Genomic DNA, 22,702 nt, shown 5'->3' with positions numbered 1-22,702 from the left:
ATTTCGGCATCACCACAATCGGCATCACCACAATCGGCATCACCACAATTCATCACCTCGGCATCACCACACTCGGCATCATCACCTCGGCATCAGGTGCCGGGATCGAGCCCACCTGTGACCGGGTGTAAAAACCTCTTTCAGTGTTGTCACAAGCCCTAGTGTACAGTACACAACCCTGTGCACTTCAAAGAACCCACGAATCCGTTGGTATATGACCAGATGGTGGCCACATGAATATGTGCAAACACCTAGTTGCGGGTACAGCAACGTGCAGTAAACTTGGACAAAGTACTGTGACTATGTGTCCTAGTCTACCTAGCTGTGAATGGGTACCTCGTGAGGATGGGAAAGCCACACTAACTCGGTGCGCCTAGTGGCAGCAAGAGTTGAAATTGATAACAAGATGTGCCGTTGAGACTGACATCCAATGATCGAGGGAAAATATACCAGCTCCTTGAGCATGCACTAGTGCATGGATATGTGCGCTATATAAATATCCAATAACAATAACATCACCACACCAGAAGTAACACAATTTGGAATATGTATGGCATCAGTTCTTGTCAGTTGTTTGGACAATGTGGTGACTGTCAAACACAACCATCCATGACATCCCAGAGGTAATCACAGCGCCAATTTGTTCATTCCGCCATGTTACTTCATACCATATGATAATGTTCATTTGATATATGTGAATCCTGACCCTGCAGAAAGACATACCTATTACACAGAATCCATGTTGTTTATATAACAGTTTATTTCATATGATGATTGATAACACACATGATGGTCTACACTGAATAAAAGCATATCACATGTACTCTCATTTTGATTGACACCATCCCTTGCATACGGAATCCATGTACACAGTCAGTCCAGGCTGGAACAATGCACCAGCCCTCTACATTGCAACCAACTTTACACAACACGGAAACTGCAACAGGACCTGCAATTGCTTCACACCAATCACATTTTCTGTTTGATATCAACAAAATTTACAAAGCACCAAATTGATGTGTTTAATGAATAAGTTATGGTGGTTTGAAACCACTGATTGAAGCTGGCAGATACATAGAGATACAAGGAGTCAGCTACAGGTGTATAATAAAGCTAATAATTACCTCAATGTCCAGCACAGCGGCTCATCTGTGCTGCATTTCCGAATTTGATGCTATCAGATATGTGGAATGGCACTTCGTAGAATTAGGTCATTTGATAAAAACAAGGCCTAACATAACACAAAGTAACTATTGCAACAAGCTGGTATGCTATTGAGAGGACCACTTGATGCAACAAACTGGTAGCACTTTGCTGACGTACTAACTTCCTATGTGTGAAGTGACCAATTGTAACATCTGGTCAGACTACTGCATGCCTAGTGTTTAGGGGAGCTCTCACCGGAATGTAGTTCATACATTGAATCAAGCTGCCAGCAATCAGTAGCCACCATACAACAACAGTACAAAGCTTTTACTTTTGGTATCCAATCAATTCAAGAACTAAAACGTGAGGGCTGAAAAAAATAGATTGAAATGCTGAAGTAATTTACTTCTAATGGCTTACTGCAACCTTCATGTGAAATATACCTTAATACAAACAGGGATATATATCTATACATGAAAACAAACAAGAGACAATGTCCTCAAAGATCAGCAGCAGGTGTATCAGGAACACCCGGTACATTTGTGGGAGGTTTACATCCACCTAGCACTTCTCATAATATACTGAATACCACCATCTTACCACTATCCTGCATGTGTGGCACGCAGTGAACCACTATCCTGCATGTAATGGCACATAGTGAACCACTATCCTGCATGTAATGGCACATAGTGAACCACTATCCTGCATGTGTGGCACATGGTGAACCACTATCCTGCACGTAATGGCACATAGTGAACCACTATCCTGCATGTGTGGCACATAGTGAACCACTACCCTGCATGTAATGGCACATAGTGAACCACTACCCTGCATGTAATGGCACATGGTGAACCACTATCCTGCATGTGTGGCACATAGTGAACCACTATCCTGCACGTAATGGTACATAGTGTACCACTATCCTGCAAGTACTGACACATAGTGAACCACTATCCTGCATATAATGGCACATAGTGAACCACTAACCTGCATGTAATGGCACAATGGTGAACCACTATCCTGCACGTAATGGCACATAGTGAACCACTATCCTGCACGTAATGGTACATAGTGAACCACTACCCTGCATATAATGGTACATAGTGAACCACTACCCTGCATATAATGGTACATAGTGAACCACTATCCTGCACGTAATGGCACATAGTGTACCACTATCCTGCAAGTACTGACACATAGTGAACCACTATCCTGCATGTAATGGCACATGGTGAACCACTATCCTGCATGTGTGGCACATAGTGAACCACTATCCTGCATGTAATGGCACATAGTGAACCACTACCCTGCATGTAATGGCACATGGTGAACCACTATCCTGCATGTAATGGCACATAGTGAACCACTATCCTGCATATAATGGTACATAGTAAACCACTACCCTGCATGTAATGGCACATAGTGAACCACTACCCTGCATGTAATGGCACATGGTGAACCACTATCCTGCACGTAATGGCACATAGTGAACCACTATCCTGCATGTAATGGCACATGGTGAACCACTATCCTGCACGTAATGGCACATAGTGAACCACTATCCTGCACATAATGGCACATGGTGAACCACTATCCTGCATGTAATGGCACATAGTGAACCACTATCCTGCATATAATGGCACATGGTGAACCACTATCCTGCATGTAATGGCACAAAGTGAACCACTACCCTGCATGTAATGGCACATAGTGAACCACTATCCTGCACGTAATGGCACATAGTGAACCACTATCCTGCAAGTACTGACACATAGTGAACCACTATCCTGCATATAATGGCACGCAGTGAACCACTATCCTGCATGTAATGGCACATAGTGAACCACTACCCTGCATGTAATGGCACATAGTGAACCACTGTCCTGCATGTAATGGTACACAGTGAACAGCTATCCTTCATGTAATGGTACATAGTGAACCACTACCCTGCATGTAATGGTACACAGTGAACAGCTATCTTTCATGTAATGGCACGCAGTGAACCACTATCCTGCATGTAATGGCACATAGTGAACCACTACCCTGCATGTAATGGCACATAGTGAACCACTACCCTGCATGTAATGGCACGCAGTGAAAAGCTATCCTGCATGTAATGGTACATAGTGAACCACTATCCTTCATGTAATGGCACGCAGTGAACCACTATCCTGCATGTAATGGCACATAGTGAACCACTACCCTGCATGTAATGGCACGCAGTGAAAAGCTATCCTGCATGTAATGGCACATAGTGAACCACTAACCTGCATGTAATGGCACGCAGTGAACCACTACCCTGCATGTAATGGTACACAGTGAACAGCTATCCTGCATGTAATGGCACATAGTGAACCACTAACCTGCATGTAATGGCACGCAGTGAACCACTATCCTGCATGTAATGGCACGCAGTGAACCACTATCCTGCATGTAATGGCACATAGTGAACCACTATCCTGCATGTAATGGTACACAGTGAACCACTATCCTGCATGTAATGGCACATAGTGAACCACTATCCTGCATGTAATGGCACATAGTGTACCAGTATCCTGCATATAATGGTAATGATTGATGTATCAATCCTTCAATAATGTAACATAATTAATTTATTCATGTTTTAAGACTGTGTCCATTTTGCAAAAAGTGATGTTTGCAATAAAACGATTTGTCCTGGTGTACCATACAGCCTATCATGAAACAAGATGATATTTCACAAAAAGTACATATTGTATCCTATGACACGAGCATTGTGATATGCATGACATCCTTTACAATGTAAATAACACATTGGATATATATAACTGCATACAAAATGGCAACACAGTTAGTGAATACCCCAAATTCTTATGATAGTAGCAAATACGGAAGAATATGATTAATTATTACAAGTCAGCAATAGATGTTTAAGCAGCAGGATACATCCACAGGGTTTCCGGCAGATGTTTCAGACTGGAGCTACTGACTGGGGTTAACAATAAAGGAACAAAGAGGAAGCACAGACTTGGATACAGACTTACGGCTTCAGACAGGGCTACAGAAAAACAGGGAAGACCGATAAAGCCAGCAGGGTTCCAGACTTAGGCATAAGATGGAGACATTGGCAGGGGCTTCAGACTGGGGTTCCAGACTGGGCATAAGATGCAGAAACTACTAGGGCTACAGACCAGGGCCCCGTTTCACAAAGCTCTCGTAAGCCTAAAATCTCGTAACTTTTCTCGAAATAATCGTACCTCCTATACTGTAAAATGGAGAAACTAGTAGGGGCTACAGACAGGGGCATAAGATGGAGAAACTGGCAGGGGCTTCAGACCAGGGTTCCCATTCTGGGGCATCAGATGGAGAAACCAGTAGGGGCTACAGACAGGGGCATAAGATGGAGAAACTGGCAGGGGCTTCAGACCAGGGTTCCCATTCTGGGGCATCAGATGGAGAAACCAGTAGGGGCTACAGACAGGAAATATGACGGGCAACAGACAGGAAATATGACAGGGCAACAGAGAGGGTTCCAGACAGGAAATGAGTCAGAGACAACAGGCAGGAGGCTTCAAGTATGGGGCTCCTGATGGAGAAGCTTCCCAACAGAGGTTCTTGGAGGAGGTTACACACAGAAGGCTACAGGCAGGGGGCTGGTGGCCTGTGCATGGCAAGTAGATTTCAGTAACAATACATCAGAACAACTAATCTGTAGTTTGTCCTATTTTGGCCTAGTGGCACCACCTTATCAACACCACACAACCAGGGCTGTCACACAACACAGGCATCAGGAAATTGCAAATACATGATAAACTTATTCACAGATGATATTTTTACAATTCATCATAAAATAATAATTTGCAACATGATTGCCCACTTTGTGGATGACAAAATACACTACCTACTCACAAACTGCCAGTCACTACTGATACAAACTCAGGTTCAGGGGAGTACAAACAAACATCTGTTCCTGAAACCAAATATTTTATGTAAGGCATACAACTGATAAAACCATTGCAATAACAGTGTGGTCATCTCCAGGGTGACCAGACTCCCGATCCCCTTGTAAGTGGCCTGGTGTAACTGGGGAAGGGTTACACTAGTCAGACTGGGACAAGGTGACAGCGCCATTATTACACACATAGCAAACCTAGCTGACTTACTTCATCAAGGTGGATCTTACATTTTGATACAAATTCATAATATGTCTTCTTGTGTGTAAGCCGACATGTCACACAGCGACTATATCTGACACATGTCATATAGATACTGTACCTGATACATATCATACACATTGTAGCTGACATATGTCAGGCTGGGAATCAGTGTACCAGACACACAGAGACTGGAACTGCCTTTAACTAGCCTCTCTTCAGGAAACTATGTACACACTAGCAGCACTAGGCCCTCCTCAGATAACACAGAGTCTTATCTCCATGCACACATCATGCACAGTATTCACAGCCTATGACCGGTCATCTGTCATTTCCAAGAATTGAGCATAAACATCTCTTGTGCACTCGCCCTTAGGGCTGAAGAGGAACTTGTAGTAACTGCCATCTGCACACACCACTGAAACAGGATAATAGAACAATGTAGGTGACGGTTCAAAATTGGAATGTTTCATAATGTTCTTGTTTTCTTAATTCACAGGCATTTTCACATTCTACAGGTTACCCCCTACCTACATCAATGCCATGAAATATGTTATTTGGCTATAGTACTGTCCAATTGTAGTCCCTAAAACTACACTGACACAGGACTGTAACCACACTGACACAATGGTGTCTGTAACTACACTGACACAATAGTGTCTGTAACTACACTGACACAATAGTGTCTGTAACCACACTGGCACAGGCACAATAGTGTCTGTAACTACACTGGCACAATAGTGTCTGTAACTACACAGGCACAATAGTGTCTGTAACCACACTGGCACAATAGTGTCTGTAACCACACTGGCACAATAGCGTCTGTAACCACATTGGCACAATAGTGTCTGTAACCACACTGGCACAATAGCGTCTGTAACCACACTGGCACAATAGTGTCTGTAACCACACTGGCACAATAGTGTCTGTAACCACATCAGCACAATAGTGTCTGTAACCACACTGGCACAATAGTGTCTGTAACCACATCAGCACAATAGTGTCTGTAACCACACTGGCACAATAGTGTCTGTAACCACATCAGCACAATAGTGTCTGTAACCACACTGGCACAATAGTGTCTGTAACCACACTGGCACAATAGCGTCTGTAACCACATTGGCACAATAGTGTCTGTAACCACATCAGCACAATAGTGTCTGTAACCACACTGGCACAATAGTGTCTGTAACCACATTGGCACAATAGTGTCTGTAACCACACTGGCACAATAGTGTCTGTAACCACACTGGCACAATAGTGTCTGTAACTACACTGGCAAAATAGTGTCTGTAACCACATTGGCACAATAGCGTCTGTAACCACATTGGCACAATAGTGTCTGTAACCACACTGGCACAATAGTGTCTGTAACCACACTGGCACAATAGTGTCTGTAACCACATCAGCACAATAGTGTCTGTAACCACACTGGCACAATAGTGTCTGTAACCACACTGGCACAATAGTGTCTGTAACCACACTGGCACAATAGTGTCTGTAACCACACTGGCATAATAGTGTCTGTAACTACACAGACATGGTAGTCTCTATAACAACACTGGCATTTAGTCCACCAGCCATGAGTCATGAGATATGATTCATTTGGGACAGCTTTCTTGATGCTGAAAGAGTGATTTCTTTAACATTAAGTTTGAGAGCAGATGGTACAAATAAAGTCTGTGCCTCACCTATCACCTATTTCTAAATTTCTGTTTTTTGTTCCCCCTCATTTCTTAAAGATCACATATACTCTAGGGGGTACAAATACATAAATCACTACTTGGCATTGTTATATATGAAACCCCGTCATTAAAACTACTCATTTCGATCTTTAATGAACTTAAATCGACCTTTTTGACAACAGTGCACAATTCTCACCCGTGAACAAAATTTCAACCAATCAGAGCGGCGCGTCTCTGTAACGTCATGAGAGGAATAGATACGAGGGCCGATGCAGAATTTATGTACATTTCAGGGGGTAAAGTATCTTGTTTACAGGTTTGTATCAACCTGAAATCGTTTCAACTGTTGTGAAAAATGAAAGCTATATGTTCTCACGATCTACTGTCATTTAAGTTTGTCTCCTGCTTTGCCTAGTTTACCAGTTACAACTTGTTTTCATAGACGATTCTGTCAAAATCGCTTGGTGTCGCTAGGCCTTATTTTGTACGCGCCAGACGCTAGTGATAGTGAAAATGATGATCAGCCTCGCTCATCACGGTTACGGTTAATTTCTTCAGCCTAAACAGTGCGACATTAAGAAGGGTTGACGCCCATCAGATGTAGTTATTTGAAAATATCCCCGGTAGTTCGTGTCTGATTGTAATAAAGTATGAAAGCAGTGTGGGCTTTTTCAGGTTTTCTAATGCCTGGATGGAGTAGTATTGACAATGGTGGAACTGCATCAGGTCCTTCCAAAGGCTTAATTTTCCAAAGTAAGCCTTTGTTAAGACCCTAATCCCGTTCCGCTATTGTGTATACTACTGGTGGATGTACAAACAAAATTTCATGAAAATCGGTGTAACGGTTTGGGAAATATTGCCTTTTGTCTCTCGCTGAGCTGGCTGGCCGGCTGGCTACGTTATGTTGATATCCGCGAAACAATTTAATGTGAATCTCCTTCTATGATTTGTTTGGTTTTCGTAACGAAGGCTTGTCGGGCCTCTTGCTTCCCTTATTCTATGAATTTTTTTTTCTCGTCTTCGCAAATGATGGCGTTTTTACGAGACTTGGTCCGAATCTCTTGTTTCATACTGTGATATTTTGCGATTTCTGATAGCACCAAACGATAATCTTCTTCGGAGATTTTAAGAGTCGGTGAGTGCGGTGGAAATATGATCGTCTATCGTGTTTTACTGCGCTTCGGCTAGAATTCTAATTTCGTTGTGTCATGATTTACGTTGCAGTCTGCGAGAAACGAACTTAAGGGTCAATCCCATCAACCCTACCACTCCGGATGTTATTTCGATGCCTAGCACCAAGGGTGCGGCCACGATGGAGGGTAATAACCCGACACCAGCCACGCCTAATCCCATGCTGACTGAAATCAGAGCGCTGTCAACACAGTCCAATGAATTGACAGCCCTGTGATATTTTTTCTGTAATGCCGACCGCGTATCGCGTTCACGTTCTAGTTGTTGTTGATCTCGCATATCTGTCGCAATTGAAACCCATCTACGGTTTCCAGTGTTTTTGCTACTTCGTCAACAACCGGGTACAGTCCCATCCTGTGTGTCTATATATATATTTTTTATAAAAAAATATTTAATTGGGTTTCCTTTAATGTCCGATCGATGTATTTGAGGCTGATAAGGTTTAGATTATCATACACTTAAATATTCGCGACACAAATCAATTTTCTTTCTATAACACAAACTCCATCGAGGCTTATTATGGGTGTCGATCCCGGTCTTATGACGATACGACACCGTTGGTGATTGTGTCTGGCGAACCAGCGTATTATCAACCCAGTCAAAAGTGTTCGTTCTGACCCACGAGCGTCTGCGAGATAGACATCTACTACGAGCGTGGTGTGTGATTTGATAGTCAAATTTGAATCGAATCCTGTTGGTAATCGGGTACGTTAAACCGTAAATATGAAGCCACGTCGTTTGAAGCTAACATGTTGCCCGCGTGACCTGGTATTCATAAAACTTGTACATAAAAAACTGGAGTGAAAGATGTGAGAAGGATCCCGTTGTTCGTAATTTTGGAGACGTAACCATTGTTTTTAAAAGATATGTGGGGTGAGGTGAGGGTCATGTCGATCAACCAGTCGGGCTGTTTGAAGTCTGTTAGTGACACCCGCTCGTATACGTTGTCTTCTAAGTGCAGGACGTACAAGGTGTTTTCCTCGCCAGGCAGATCGAATCCCCGTGTGTCCCCAAGATCGGCTAGCGTTACATTGGAATGATGGTTGTTCATTGTTTTATACAAAATTACGAAATGGTTTTCAATTGGTTATAATTCCTCGGATGTGCACTTCAAACCCATGAGATGTTGTGGAGTAGGAAATTTTGGTGAGTGATATCGTCTCTTCCTTGGTCACGGTAGCTCCCTGCAGACTGGTGTAGGCGTTAACGTTCACCCGCACCTGAACGGAGCAAACTTGGTATTGTTGTATGGCCCAGCAGAGTTTGATCCCTTTCACGATTTCGACAACGTCACGCGCCGACGGCGGTTCGCCTAGGTAGACTTGGATGTACAGCGTGGATTTCGCCAGCATGTTTTTCAAGGATGTTCGCCACGCTGTTGAATTCCGACACCATCTGCAATCCCACGTTTTGTGTCCCGGGTTTGCTCGACAGCATGTGGGCTACTCTTTGCTTCAACGTGCTGACGATCACGCTGCGTCTTTGCATAGGGACGTAAGCCACGAGCAGCGTTCCGTTGTTAGGTAGTGATCTTTGTTGTCCGTGAAAACGTGGGGAGAGTCTAGCGTGATGTTGAGATTCCAGTCAATTTGGGATTTCCATTTGTTGTCACCGTGAAGATGAGAGTGTAGTGCGTGTTTCTAGAGATGGCCGTGGTCTCGACGTCGTCCAGATGGAACAGCCTGCCGCGGAAGGCTGGGGTTATCGTCCATTCGTCCTCGTCGTTGCGGATCAGGTTGTACCGAGTGTTGTTGACTGCTCCCTTCGGTATCGACAAAATCACCTAGGTCATTCTTGCCACCACCAGCGGCAGTAGAGGACGGCAGTTCGACGCGTTTGTAAATGCTGTTTTTCAGTTGCAAGGCGTGCAGTTTGCCGTCGACTCCTGGTTCGTCGAATCCGCGCGTGTCCCCAAGGTCGGAGATCGCTATGTTGGCGCATTTTCTAATGCGTGTCATTGTCGTATGTGCAGCGTCGCGCGCTGAGACATCCTATACTTACAGGATCGTTTTTAATGTCTAAAACTTAAAATTTCAATTCCATGATGTTGCCCCGGATTAATTTCTTGTTATGCCGCGACGAAAACGATTCGGTTCTGCCGCCGTTGTACTTTTCCGTTTTCACCGGCACGGCTCTCAGCAGGGTTGAAGGTCGTTGGCCTTGAACGTTGTCGGTCGTCCCTAGCTGATCGAGATGAATGCACAGTTCGCGATACGGAACGAGATCGGGTAATTTCGTGCCGGTCACAGTGGTTTCCGGTGGTATGTCATTCGACATAAACCCGACCCGAGTCTCAAGTCGTTTTTTCCGTTGTTGGCTAACACGACCGTGCCGTTCGAGTCGTTCATTTTGGGTTTGAAGATTTCTTCGTTGAGCGAGCACACACTGTAGTAGCCGTCCATTATTTGGTTGCGGGCGTTATTGATGAATAGCCTGTTGTTTCTGCCGTTGATGTTGGTCCATCACGGGTAGTAGGTGATATCGAAGAGCGCGACGTCGAGCTGACCGGACATGTTATCGATGGTGTTAAGCAGTTGAACGGACTCGCTGCTTGTTATTCCCGGAAGCGTCACTTACATTTTGAAAAGTAGATATGTATACTAAGATTAAATATATAACAATTCAAAATGTGCAAACCGGGGAGTGTTTTATTCTAAAAGTGATAATATAAGTGCTACCGATCTCACGCATCCCAGTATTGTGGTCGATGCAAAGGATGGTTTACATTTCATGGTTTGGTTCATCGACATGTTTAAAAATTACGGGTTTTCGGTCACAAATGTAAAAACGGTACACACTTGGCTTAACAACCCGATGCAGTTCTGGCAGAATCAATTAAATTTCGCCGTGTGATGCGCGACCACCGGGTGCGGCGTGACGTTGAACGACACTCGTCGTGATGCGATGAGTCGGTCTGTATTCTAGTTTCACGTGTACTACCAGATCAGACGTATATCCTGAAAGAGATCAGCCCCCAGATTCTGCAGGACAAGGCGTGGAATGCCATAAGCAATCCATACGATCGACGTGTGTACGAACGCGTTTGCGGTGAATTCGAACTAGATCCGAAGACGGTCGATTGGCGTTCACAACTTGTCTCTTGCGGAAGCCAGCAAACAGCGGGTAAAAGATTGGGGTTACAAGTCGTATCATTACGCAACAATGAACAGGTGGAACGACGATTACATGGCTTTCGATGACAGCAAGGATTACCGCGTTTGGAGGTTTCAACAGGGACCTGCGGACTATTGGGAAATGTTCATGCTGGACACTTCGAAAGGGTTTACTCGTGCTGGAGTTGTCAGATTGGACGATTCGATTCGAACGTACGTGTGGGTCGTGCAGGGACGGCTTACGACACACAGAAACAGTTCGTGGCTAACGTCGAGGATGTCATCGCTAGACCAGTAGATCTCCTGAGTGCCATCGAACGCTATCAAAACGCACTGGAATACGCCCGTTAGAAAGTCGACCACGTGTTCGGCGCGGGACTGTACATGGCTCCGAGTGACATGTAACTGAGGGTGAACAGAGTGGTGGGCTACAACAACGAAATGGTCATCGCCACCGGCGAACAAACATTGGGCTTGAACCCGGATGTCAATAACGCGAGTCAAGTCATGTCGCAGTACGAAACGGGCATCGTGGCATCGCCACCGGAATTAGAACCACCACAACGATGACAGCAGCAGCAGCTGCCTCCGCACATACAGGCAAACAAACGAACGCCCACAGGTTTTGGCCCGAGCCACGTGACGGTTTTCGAGAACAAGCCTAACAACCAGGAAACGATGCTGCCCAAGATGCCAGGCAGCGCTTCGGGGGCTTTGCCGGCCAGTCTCGCCAGGGCTTCCCTGAGCGATTTCAAATGTTTTTTTATCCAGTCTCTGACGTCGCTGCTGCCTGATGATGATGGTGTTGGGCTTGGTGGTGGTGTGCCTCCCGTCAGCGCTAAGACCAGGGTCGATATGATGAAGCCCAAAGCCCTCAGAATGCTGATGCTGGTGATTCTTTGTTCCCGGAACAACGTTCTAATCCTGTTGGCCAACGTGGTGTCTTCGTGGAGGACTTGGTCAATGGTTTCGCGAACACGGCTGATCTGGGATCGAAGCTCTTCTCGGAAGGAGGACACCATTTCCAATCGGGTTGATCTTTCCTCTTCCAAGTTGTGTAATCTTTCCGCGATCCGACGTCGAGTGAACTCGTCCTCCGCGTCGTCGAGTTTCGTTTTTTCTTGAGCGATATGTTCATCGAGCGCATCCAGTTTGGCTGTGTTGTCCACGAGCGATCCGCAAATGGTTTTCATGGCCTTGTCCAGCCCTCGCAGTTCCCGAATGTTAAATTCGAAACCGGGCAAAGGTTTGTTCTGGTAGGTGGTCAATAATGTTTCGAGGTCGTTCGATGCATCTTGAGCACGTTGTGGTACGTCTCTCAAATCATCTCGACCGACTGCACCCGCCAAGGCATCGAGCTCGGCATTCGCTTCTCGTAAAGCCTTGTCGAACTTCCCGCTTATGTTTTGTCGATAGATGGTTATATTTAATTTGTTGTGGATAAAGTCACTTGCAGTATCCCTTTATGATCGAGTTCGAACTTGGAAGGATCGGGATAAAGAGGAGCTATATTTTCTTCTTGCCCAAGGGCATCGTAATAAAAATTTACGGTCGTTTTTAGCAGATCATCGTCCATGTTTCCTTGCGTGAACGAGGTCTCCTCATCGTCGAGCAAAGCGGTTCTATCGTCCCCCAAATCATCCATGGGAATATCATCACTACCTTCGGCCATGGTTCTATTAAAGATATGAAAACATACTTTCAATATAAAAGATGTCGTTGACCTACGGACGAAAACTAGATCCTTTCAGAAGATTTAGAGAGTCGCTCGGTGTCAAAGCCGTGCGTCAGTCGGTAACCATCACCAACAATCCGAGCACGATCGATCAAAACCAAACGCTGCTGGTTCAATTCCCCAACCTGGGCGTGAACGACGTCATCGTCACATCACTTTGGAGTCCACGAACAACAAACACACGATTGTGCGCAACCTGGGTCGCGCCATCGTCAAGACTACCACTTTCAAAATCAGCGGGAACGAGGTGCTGAGAATCAACGACAGTGACGTGTTTTTCACTTACACGGACAGAAATAAAAAAGCCCTTAATAATATTAAAAATAAAGACGACGCTTGTGCAGTATATTCGGTTAGAGCTGGCTTATTTCCAGTAGCTATTAAAAAGAACAGACCTTCGAGCTATCCCGAAGACGACAGGCTTAACTGGGATGGCTTAGTTAAACCCACACCCATCTCCTACTGGACCCGATTTGAAAAACTAAACCATTTAGCCATCAACGTCTTCGGCCACGAAGGCAATACAACCATGGTGCATCGAATCAGCTCCATGCCCAATGATGTGCGCAGAATCAATTTATTTATTACCGAAAAAGAGGGTAAGTATCACTATACACATATTGAAAGTCTGAGCAGACTGTTGTACGATCAATCGAAACACGGTGGGAAAAAACACTTCTCAAACGCCCGTGCCTTACGTCATCTACGCCGACTTTAAAGCCCTCATCAAAACCGTCGACAACGTCGCTCCGTCCCCGGATAAAAGTTTCCCGCACAAAACGCAAGAACACGAAGCCTGCAAGAAACGAACGCTCCCGTGGTCTACCGAGGCCCCGACGCAGCCGAACGATTTCTCACGTGTTTGCAAAACGAAGAGAAAATCATCAGGAAACAGTTGTACACCATCGTCCCCATGCGCATGACGAAGGACGACCAGCGAACTCATAGGAAGGCTAACAATTGCCACAGGTGCGACGAACCCCTGAACAGGAATGTCGTGAGAGATCACTGCCACGTCACCGGTAAGTACAGAGGTGCCGCTCACAACGCCTGCAACTTGAAGCTAAAAATCAATCCCAAAACCATCCAAATCCCAGTCGTGTTTCACAATCTTCGTGGTTACAATTCTCACCTGATCATACAGGCCATCACGAAGGTCGACGGCAACATAAACGTGCATCCCCAACAACATGGAAAAATACATCTTGTTCTCGTTAGACGGTCTGAGATTTATCGATAGCGTTCAGTTCCTGCTGTCGTCTCTAGACAGTCTGGTGAACTACACTGGTGCCGAGACTCGACCTCTGCTGCTTAGGAAGGGCGTCTACCCCTGCGAATACATGGACGACTGGTCCAAGTTCGACTTTACTTGACCGATTTGACTATCACCCCGGGCGATTACGGACACGCCCTCAACGTGTGGGACAAACTGAGCTGCAAGAATTTGGGCGATTACCACGACCTATACTTGAAACGGACGTACTGCTGCTAGCCGACGAGTTCAAGATATTCAGAAAAACATGCTCGAAATTGAAATTAGTCAGATCCAGCGAGAAAGAAAAACTCAGGAAACTTAAAGCCAGCCCGGCGTTCAACCGAAGCAATATATTCGACGACGACTTGGCAGCGATGCACATGAACAAAAACCACATCAAATTCAACCGGCCCGGTTACGTGGGGATTAGCATCCTCGACTTATCCAAACACTTGATGTACGATTTCTACTACAACAAGTTGAAAAAGATGTACAGCGACAGGTGCAAAGTGCTGTACACGGACACGGATTCCCTACTGATGGAAATTCGCACCGAGGACATGTACGAGGACATGAAGAAACACATGCACCTTTATGACACCAGCGACTACACTAAAGATCACCATATGCACGACACCGTCAACAAAAAAGTGCTCGGCAAAATGAAGGATGAATGCGCGGGCATGCCGATCGCCGAGTACATCGGCTTGAGACCCAAGATGTATTCCATCAAGAAAACAGATGACGACGAAATCAGAAAGGTGAAAGGCGTGAAAAAACACATGGTGCAAAAACAGGTCAAGCACGCCAGATTCAAGGAAGCCCTGTTCAAGAATAAAACGTTCAAACACCAGATGAACATGCTGAGAAGCGACGGACACAGGATATACGGACTGAGAATCAACAAGACGTCGCTGTCTCCCATGGACAAGAAATGATGGATCGCCATCGATGGAGTCACCACTTACACGTACGGACACGCACGTATTAAATAGTAAAAACGCACGCAATACATACATAATGGAGAAAATTTATTACAGCCCGCGCAGGTAATGGAAAGGTGCCGACGCCATCCCGAAACTCGCCAAAGCCGCTCGAAATTCGACATTTTGACGCCGAATCGCGTCCACCAAGCCGACCTCCTGTTTCTACCTCACGACAGGGTGAAGCGCAAAACCTACAAGTACGCCCTGACAGTCGTCGACGTCGCCAGTCGCTACAAGGAAGCCGAACCGTTGACAACCAAAGAATCGAACGAAGTTGACATGATAATACGATGTGCCATTGAGATTGAGACATCCAATGTTCGAGGGAAAAAATATCAGCGCCTTGAGCAAGCACTAGTTGCCTGGATATGTGCGCTATATAAGAATCATATAATAATAATAATTATAATACGCCAAAGCCTTCGAACGAATTTACAAACGCAGTCGCTTGACATGGCCTGCCGTATTGCAAATCGATCCCGGACGCGAGTTCATTGGAGCCGTCTCGCAGCTGCTGGCCAAACACAAAGTCCACGTGAGACGAGGTGTGGCGGGTGCTCACTGAAGCCAAGCCATAGTCGAGAGATTCAATCGCACCTTAGCCGAACACCTGTTCTCACAGCAGTATTCGCAGGATTTAATGGATCCCCAAAACAGAAACACGGAATGGGTCGTACACTTGCCTCGAGTGGTGGATGCCATCAACAACGAAGGCACCAGACTCATGGGCAAGAGACCCGTCAAAGCTATCAAAATGAAATCTGTCAAATCGTCGTCGGCAGTGGCACGTCGCAATAAAACAGAGAAAAAATTACCGGACGGGGTCAGTGTTAGGTACTAGTACCAGCCGGGAGAATACGAGGGAGACAGCAGAAAACCCGCCACCGATCCGATATGGTCCATGAAAACGTACAACGTAGACCTGGCCGACATCAAAGACGGCGAACCGAACTTGTACTACTTGACAGACGGACCGCCGAGAGCATTCGTCCCAGAGGAGTTGATAATCGTACCTCGCGACACAGTCCTTTTTCGATCGCCCACTGTATGATAATTCTCATGATTATTTGTTTGTGTGTGTGCTATTAGGTTGTGGTATGCTATGTGGCTATAGACACAAAGTTAATGCAACAATATGTCAGAGTTGTATTTTCTCATGTTATCAGCCATCAATTTCAAAGCCTAAATTCATCTCTCACAAACACCCCTTTTAATTTTAACATCAGAGCCGTGGTGACTATACAGTCTGAGTAGGGCATCTAAGTCGCAAAACTTTCTGCTGATAGTGTGATTCGAACGCTGGACCTCACGATTGTGAACCCAGCTCTGTTACCATTACACCACGGAGGACGCTCATTGTAGATTGCGAATGAGAGCTACTTATTGATCCAAGCTGTACCACTGTCGATAGAGAGAGAGAGAGACGACACACCATCATTCTAACCATATTTTTACTCCTGTAGGAGCAATGGATCGTAAATATTGAGGAATCTGGTCCAAAACTAACATTACATAATGTAGTCAACAGCCAGCCAGCTCTACAGAGAACTGTACATGGTGAATAATAGCCGAGCCGAGACACACACACACACACACACACTGTGAACTGTGGCCTCTGAACCGTGACCTGTCAACTCTGACACCTCGCTAGCTCAACATAGTCTAGGAAAATCAATTACTGAGACCAACAGGAGCCGTGGTGGCTCAGTTCACTAGCTGCTGGGGTCAGCTTGCTGTCGTGCAGCCGCGCAACTGTGCGATTTGTGAGTTCGTATCCCGTCTGGCCTCTATGATTTCCTTGCAACTCTCGAAACTTTCAAGTAAGGTTATCTAGAACAAGGAAGCTCTCGTCGAGAGCACGCAGTTGGATGCAATCCCACGAGGGAGGAAGCCTTGCGCATCGCATCTATCTCATTTCTTTCTCCCTCGTTGGGGTTGTGACCGCTAACATTTGTTACAAATATGCCTATTTTAACGTTGGATATTTTTAAAACTTTAGACGGACAGACACCATGCTCGCTCAAAAGGCAATATTTCCCAAACCGTTACACCGATTTTCGTGAAATTTTGTATGTACATCCACCAGTAGTATACACAATAGCGGAACGGGATTAGGGACTTAACAAAGGCTTAATTTGGAAAAATTAAGCCTTTGGAAGGACCTGATGCAGTTCCACCATTGTGCATACTACTGGATGGTATAATGACTGATCCAAATTGATCCCATTGCTGTGGGCTTTTGTCCCTCGATATTTAATCATGTCATGTAAAAATATTACGTCTATTACGTATGATATTAAGTTCTGTTCGTATTCTCAAAACAGTGTCGGACCATAAGTTTTCACATGCAATTAAACTTGCATGCAATACAGCAATTAATACTCCCTTGTAACCCATATTAGGTGGTATAAACCTACACATGTTATTTGTCATCATTCACTTGATGGCCAATTAATGAATTTATAACAGGTATAATTAGTGGTAACACCACTTAGATTACCCGACAGAGGTTCCCATTTGGCATTTCTTATGTCTGGAGTAAATACTCAACATTATAAACATCGATCAAAGGATTAACCTAATCTATACTGAATACAATCTGTCATGTCTGTGTAAAAACGTCCTTCTTTCAAAGGATTAACCACCAATACATTGATTGATTGCTCATTATTGGCTTACTAAATTACTTTTTTTTAAAGAATGGCGGACATTATGCAATTAGTTGCCAGATGTGCTATCTTGGGTGACCAATGAGACTATAGACCAATGTGAAATACCTGAAACGATATATCACTTTTTCGTATATTAAACTGTTAAAAGACATATCACTCGGAACATCTGCAGATGAATGGCATATCACTCGTTTTTGTGGATATTGATGGATACATTCCTCGAACAAGCAAATAGCCTGACATTGTTCCTATAACTTTAATCTGTTTTAATTTGAATATTTGCAATTTGTTTTTATTCATTTGTCGTAGCATTCAACAGAATCATTGTTTTCGCCGTGAAGTGTAATGAGACAGACAACATACACTAGGGCGTGAGTGCGAATTATGATTCACATTGGCAAACTATAAAATGTCCAGATATTACAGTCCTGTTATAAATTCACTATTAGTATCAGCAGATCGCCTGCTTTTTATTAAGTTTCAAAATGCATAAAAGTATGATAATAAACTAATTAGGGTTATAATACCAAATATAAAGATGTACATTGACTAGTATCTACATACTGGTGAGTGGACGTAAACCACGTGAATGTAGCAAGACATTTATCGTGCAGTATTGTCACTTTCACCCCCACCTCGCTTCCCTGGAAGAAGGGGCGGTGGGGTAGCCTAGTGGTTAAAGCGTTGGCTCGGCACGCTAAAGACCCGGGTTCGATTCCCCACATGGGTACAAAATGTGAAACCCATTTCTGGTGTCCCCCGCCGTGATATTGCTGGAATATTGCTAAAAGCGGCGTAAAACCACACTCACTCACTCACTCACTCCCTGGAAGAAATCGATATGTTACAAGTTGTGTCATGCAAAATCCTTTTGGTCATGATTCAAATACATATTTAACTACGAGCAGAAAGTAGTTTTGATTTTCTAACTTGATGAAAACATACCATAATCTCATTAATTCTAACAGACGTTAGCCCGTGACTTCACGATTTTCAAAAATGGCGGCGCCCTGTTGCGAACATCCGCCATCTGAGGATAAATGCTATTTAGGTTTGTTTTCACCGAGTTACAAAATCAAAACTACTTTCTACTGGTAGTAAAATATGTATTTGATTGATGGCCAATAGAATTTTGCATGACATAGCTTATAACATAACAATTTCTCTCGATGAAGCGAGGTGGGTGTCAATATAATACTACTTACAATATTATTGTCACTACGACCACAATCTCGCTTCCGAGGAAGAAATCGTTATGTTACAAGTTGTGTCATGGAAAATCTTTTTGATCATTAATCATATACATATTTAACTACAACTAGTAAGTAGTTTTGATTCTGTAACTTCTGTGAAGCGATCAGAACACAAGTAAGATATCGTTCCAGGCTTCCACAACGCTCGCTTCGCACTCACAAACATAACCCATTTAGCACGAACTGCGGGGTCCTGTGGAAATCTGTGCATGGTGACACCATCGCCCGACCCCTAGGAACAATTGATGACAACGCAACGATTCGGCATGTCTTCGTTGATGTCGAGAAATCATCAAAATGACGAGCTTGCTACACACTTTATTTACAACTAATTGAAAATCTTTCCTCACATGACGTCACTGCAGTGCTCTAGCGACAGAGTTACGCAACCTGTCTGTGTGTGAAGAGTGAAGCAGGCGACTTTTAATCGCTCGGTATTAATTAACCACAATTTTTTTAAGAATGAATTTGGTGTTCCGCATAAGACTAACGACAAATCTTTCATATGTAATGGTTAAAAGAGTACAAAAAAAACAAAGTTTATTTGTTCTTTAATAAGTGTACTACCCCGTCGCTGATATAGCTTAGTTGTGCATGCGACGCTAAATAAAGCAAATAACTAACTTACCTATCACAGCATTCGGTTCCGCCCCAAAGGCACAGATACAATGTGCACCACCAGGAACCTGGAACTTGGAGAAACTCCAGTTGGAACTGAAGTATTTGGGAAGGAAGCTTGCAGTTGCCAGACTGTATGAAAGACAAGACACATTTATGTAAACAGTTGACGAAATAAAATGACTTCATCAAATTAATAAAAACAAAAACAGGTTTAAGCGATTTCCTTCCCCTGGGCACATTAGAACATATGTTCCCTTTCATAAAAGGATTTGAGGTTTACCTTGGTGGTGATTTCCAAAAAGCACAATCTCATTAAAATCAGTTGGTTCCAACTATAGTCTGTTTGCAGTGAAAATGTACCGATGAACTTCACTTTAAACAAAAAGTAAATCAAACAAAGAGAAATTAAGATTGCGTATCCTCATAATTTTACCTTGCCATTTGAACATTCAAAAACATAGACTGCAAACAGTCTAAAGCATAATGAGAAAGGGAGGGTAGCTCTGGGGAAAAAAAACAAATAAATTTATATAAACTCCGTCTAGCCATGTATCGCTTAGATAAGCATGCAAAATGTCATGCATGCAACTTCAGTAGTTTCTCACAAAAACTTGTCTCCATTGCATCTACTGTGCACTAGATAAAACCAGATGTAGGGTCGTAACACTGGAAAAAAATTATTTACTGCACCAATGCTAAAGGTCAATCTTCAAAAGTAACTCTTATCTTTGAAGATGAGAAGAACAAATCTAAAATGGCAATGGACTTTACCCTGGAAACCTTATTTGTGGCACTAATATGCAACACTTGACAGGTATCTCGTCAATAAGCTTGTAACATTCATACAACTTTAGCCGTTCCTGAGAAATTTGTCCCCATTCAAGCAGTATGCACTAAGTTCATATGCATGGAGCAAGGACCTTACATATGTTATTATATAAGTGAAGTTATAACACCATTTTTTAAAAGATTTTGTATAAAATTTCATTTTTTAGCTTAAATATCTTTTTAGAAAATGTTTCCTCATTGAGAATCAGACAGATTTACAGAAGGACTGACAGAAGGATAGAAGGATATAAAGAATAAAGGATGGAGGGACTGACAGAAGGATGGGAATAGAAAGAAGAGCAACCAGGTTCTGAAGCTTACCAAAAATTAACACAAAAACGACTATTATGATGCTGTTCAAGATTCAATTCAAAATCTGACAGTGACCAACTTTGAGTCAAAATTAGTGGAACAACAATCAGCACTTTCAGAAACCCTTTGTCCAGTGCTGGTGCCAAATCACTGCTATTAAACGGTGCAGAATTGGTAGGCTTAAAGGGGCACAGCATGCTTCTGTCCGACCTCCTCAACTAGAGACACACAAGGAGTGGCTTCTTGGATAATGCTGAAAGGTTTTGTATTTATATAGAGTCAACCGTTGCAGCACCTTCATGGTCACTTTCTTCTGTGCATTAGAGATAAGACGCTTATCTTCTCACAGAACAGAGTAGGTGATGTCCAAGTTTGTTGAAGTAATTCTGCCAAGATGGATGCATTTCGAGTGAAGAGTGACAAACATGTGTATATGTGTTGGATAGGGTCAATGGACAACCAGGTACAAGTCATCATGACTAGTTGCAGCTGTGTCCAAGAAGGTGCTTCAGTATCTCCAGGCATGAGTCATCATAACTAGTTGCAGATGTGTCCAAGAAGGTGCTTCAGTATCTCCAGGCATGAGTCATCATCACTATATGCTGCTGTGTCCAAGAAGGTGCTTCAGTATCTCCAGGCATGAGTCATCATCACTATATGCAGCTGTGTCCAAGAAGGTGCTTCAGTATCTCCAGGCATGAGTCATCATCACTATATGCAGCTGTGTCCAAGAAGGTGCTTCAGTATCTCCAGGCATGCGTCATCATCACTATATGCTGCTGTGTCCAAGAAAGTGCTTCAGTATCTCCAGGCATGAGTCATCATCACTAGTTGCAGATGTGTCCAAGAAGGTGCTTCAGTATCTCCAGGCATGCGTCATCATCACTAGATGCAGCTGTGCCCAAGAAGGTGCTTCAGTATCTCCAGGCATGAGTCATCATCACTATATGCAGCTGTGTCCAAGAAGGTGCTTCAGTATCTCCAGGCATGAGTCATCATCACTATATGCAGCTGTGTCCAAGAAAGTGCTTCAGTATCTCCAGGCATGAGTCATCATCACTATATGCAGCTGTGTCCAAGAAAGTGCTTCAGTATCTCCAGGCATGAGTCATCATCACTAGTTGCAGATGTGTCCAAGAAGGTGCTTCAGTATCTCCAGGCATGCGTCATCATCACTAGATGCAGCTGTGCCCAAGAAGGTGCTTCAGTATCTCCAGGCATGAGTCATCATCACTATATGCAGCTGTGTCCAAGAAGGTGCTTCAGTATCTCCAGGCAAGAGTCATCATCACTATATGCAGCTGTGTCCAAGAAGGTGCTTCAGTATCTCCAGGCATGAGTCATCATCACTATATGCTGCTGTGTCCAAGAAGGTGCTTCAGTATCTCCAGGCAAGAGTCATCATCACTAGATGCAGCTGTGCCCAAGAAGGTGCTTCAGTATCTCCAGGCATGAGTCATCATCACTAGATGCAGCTGTGTCCAAGAAGGTGCTTCAGTATCTCCAGGCATGAGTCATCATCACTATATGCAGATGTGTCCAAGAAGGTGCTTCAGTATCTCCAGGCATGAGTCATCATCACTAGATGCAGCTGTGCCCAAGAAGGTGCTTCAGTATCTCCAGGCATGAGTCATCATAACTAGTTGCAGATGTGTCCAAGAAGGTGCTTCAGTATCTCCAGGCATGAGTCATCATCACTAGTTGCAGATGTGTCCAAGAAGGTGCTTCAGTATCTCCAGGCATGAGTCATCATCACTAGATGCAGCTGTGCC

At 44.1% G+C, this 22,702-nt stretch overlaps 1 protein-coding gene and 1 long non-coding RNA gene across 2 annotated transcripts in view; both read right to left on the bottom strand.

Annotated features, from left to right (window-relative positions):
* Positions 1-742: 742 nt before the first annotated feature.
* Positions 743-2,740, bottom strand: LOC124277945. Its single transcript, XR_006898945.1, has 2 exons — positions 1,833-2,740; positions 743-1,748 (listed from the first exon to the last, which is right to left on the bottom strand). It is a non-coding gene; the product is annotated as an uncharacterized LOC124277945 (long non-coding RNA).
* Positions 2,741-2,776: 36 nt separating this feature from the next.
* LOC124277944 (WD repeat domain phosphoinositide-interacting protein 3-like) overlaps positions 2,777-22,702 on the bottom strand; it is a 44,835-nt gene continuing 24,909 nt past the window's right edge. The window contains exons 9-10 of the mRNA XM_046713661.1: positions 19,798-19,919; positions 2,777-5,697 (exon numbers count right to left, since the gene is read on the bottom strand). Coding sequence (XP_046569617.1) covers positions 5,591-5,697; positions 19,798-19,919 — 229 coding nt within the window. The 3' untranslated portion in view covers positions 2,777-5,590. The remainder of the gene's footprint in view (positions 5,698-19,797; positions 19,920-22,702) is intronic.

This window comes from Haliotis rubra, unplaced genomic scaffold (genome assembly GCF_003918875.1).
Source record: "Haliotis rubra isolate DU_JTF1 unplaced genomic scaffold, ASM391887v1 Scf23, whole genome shotgun sequence".
Classification (NCBI taxonomy): domain Eukaryota; kingdom Metazoa; phylum Mollusca; class Gastropoda; order Lepetellida; family Haliotidae; genus Haliotis; species Haliotis rubra.
Note: the sequence above shows the minus strand (reverse complement) of the source record. Positions and strands in the feature narration are given on the sequence as shown.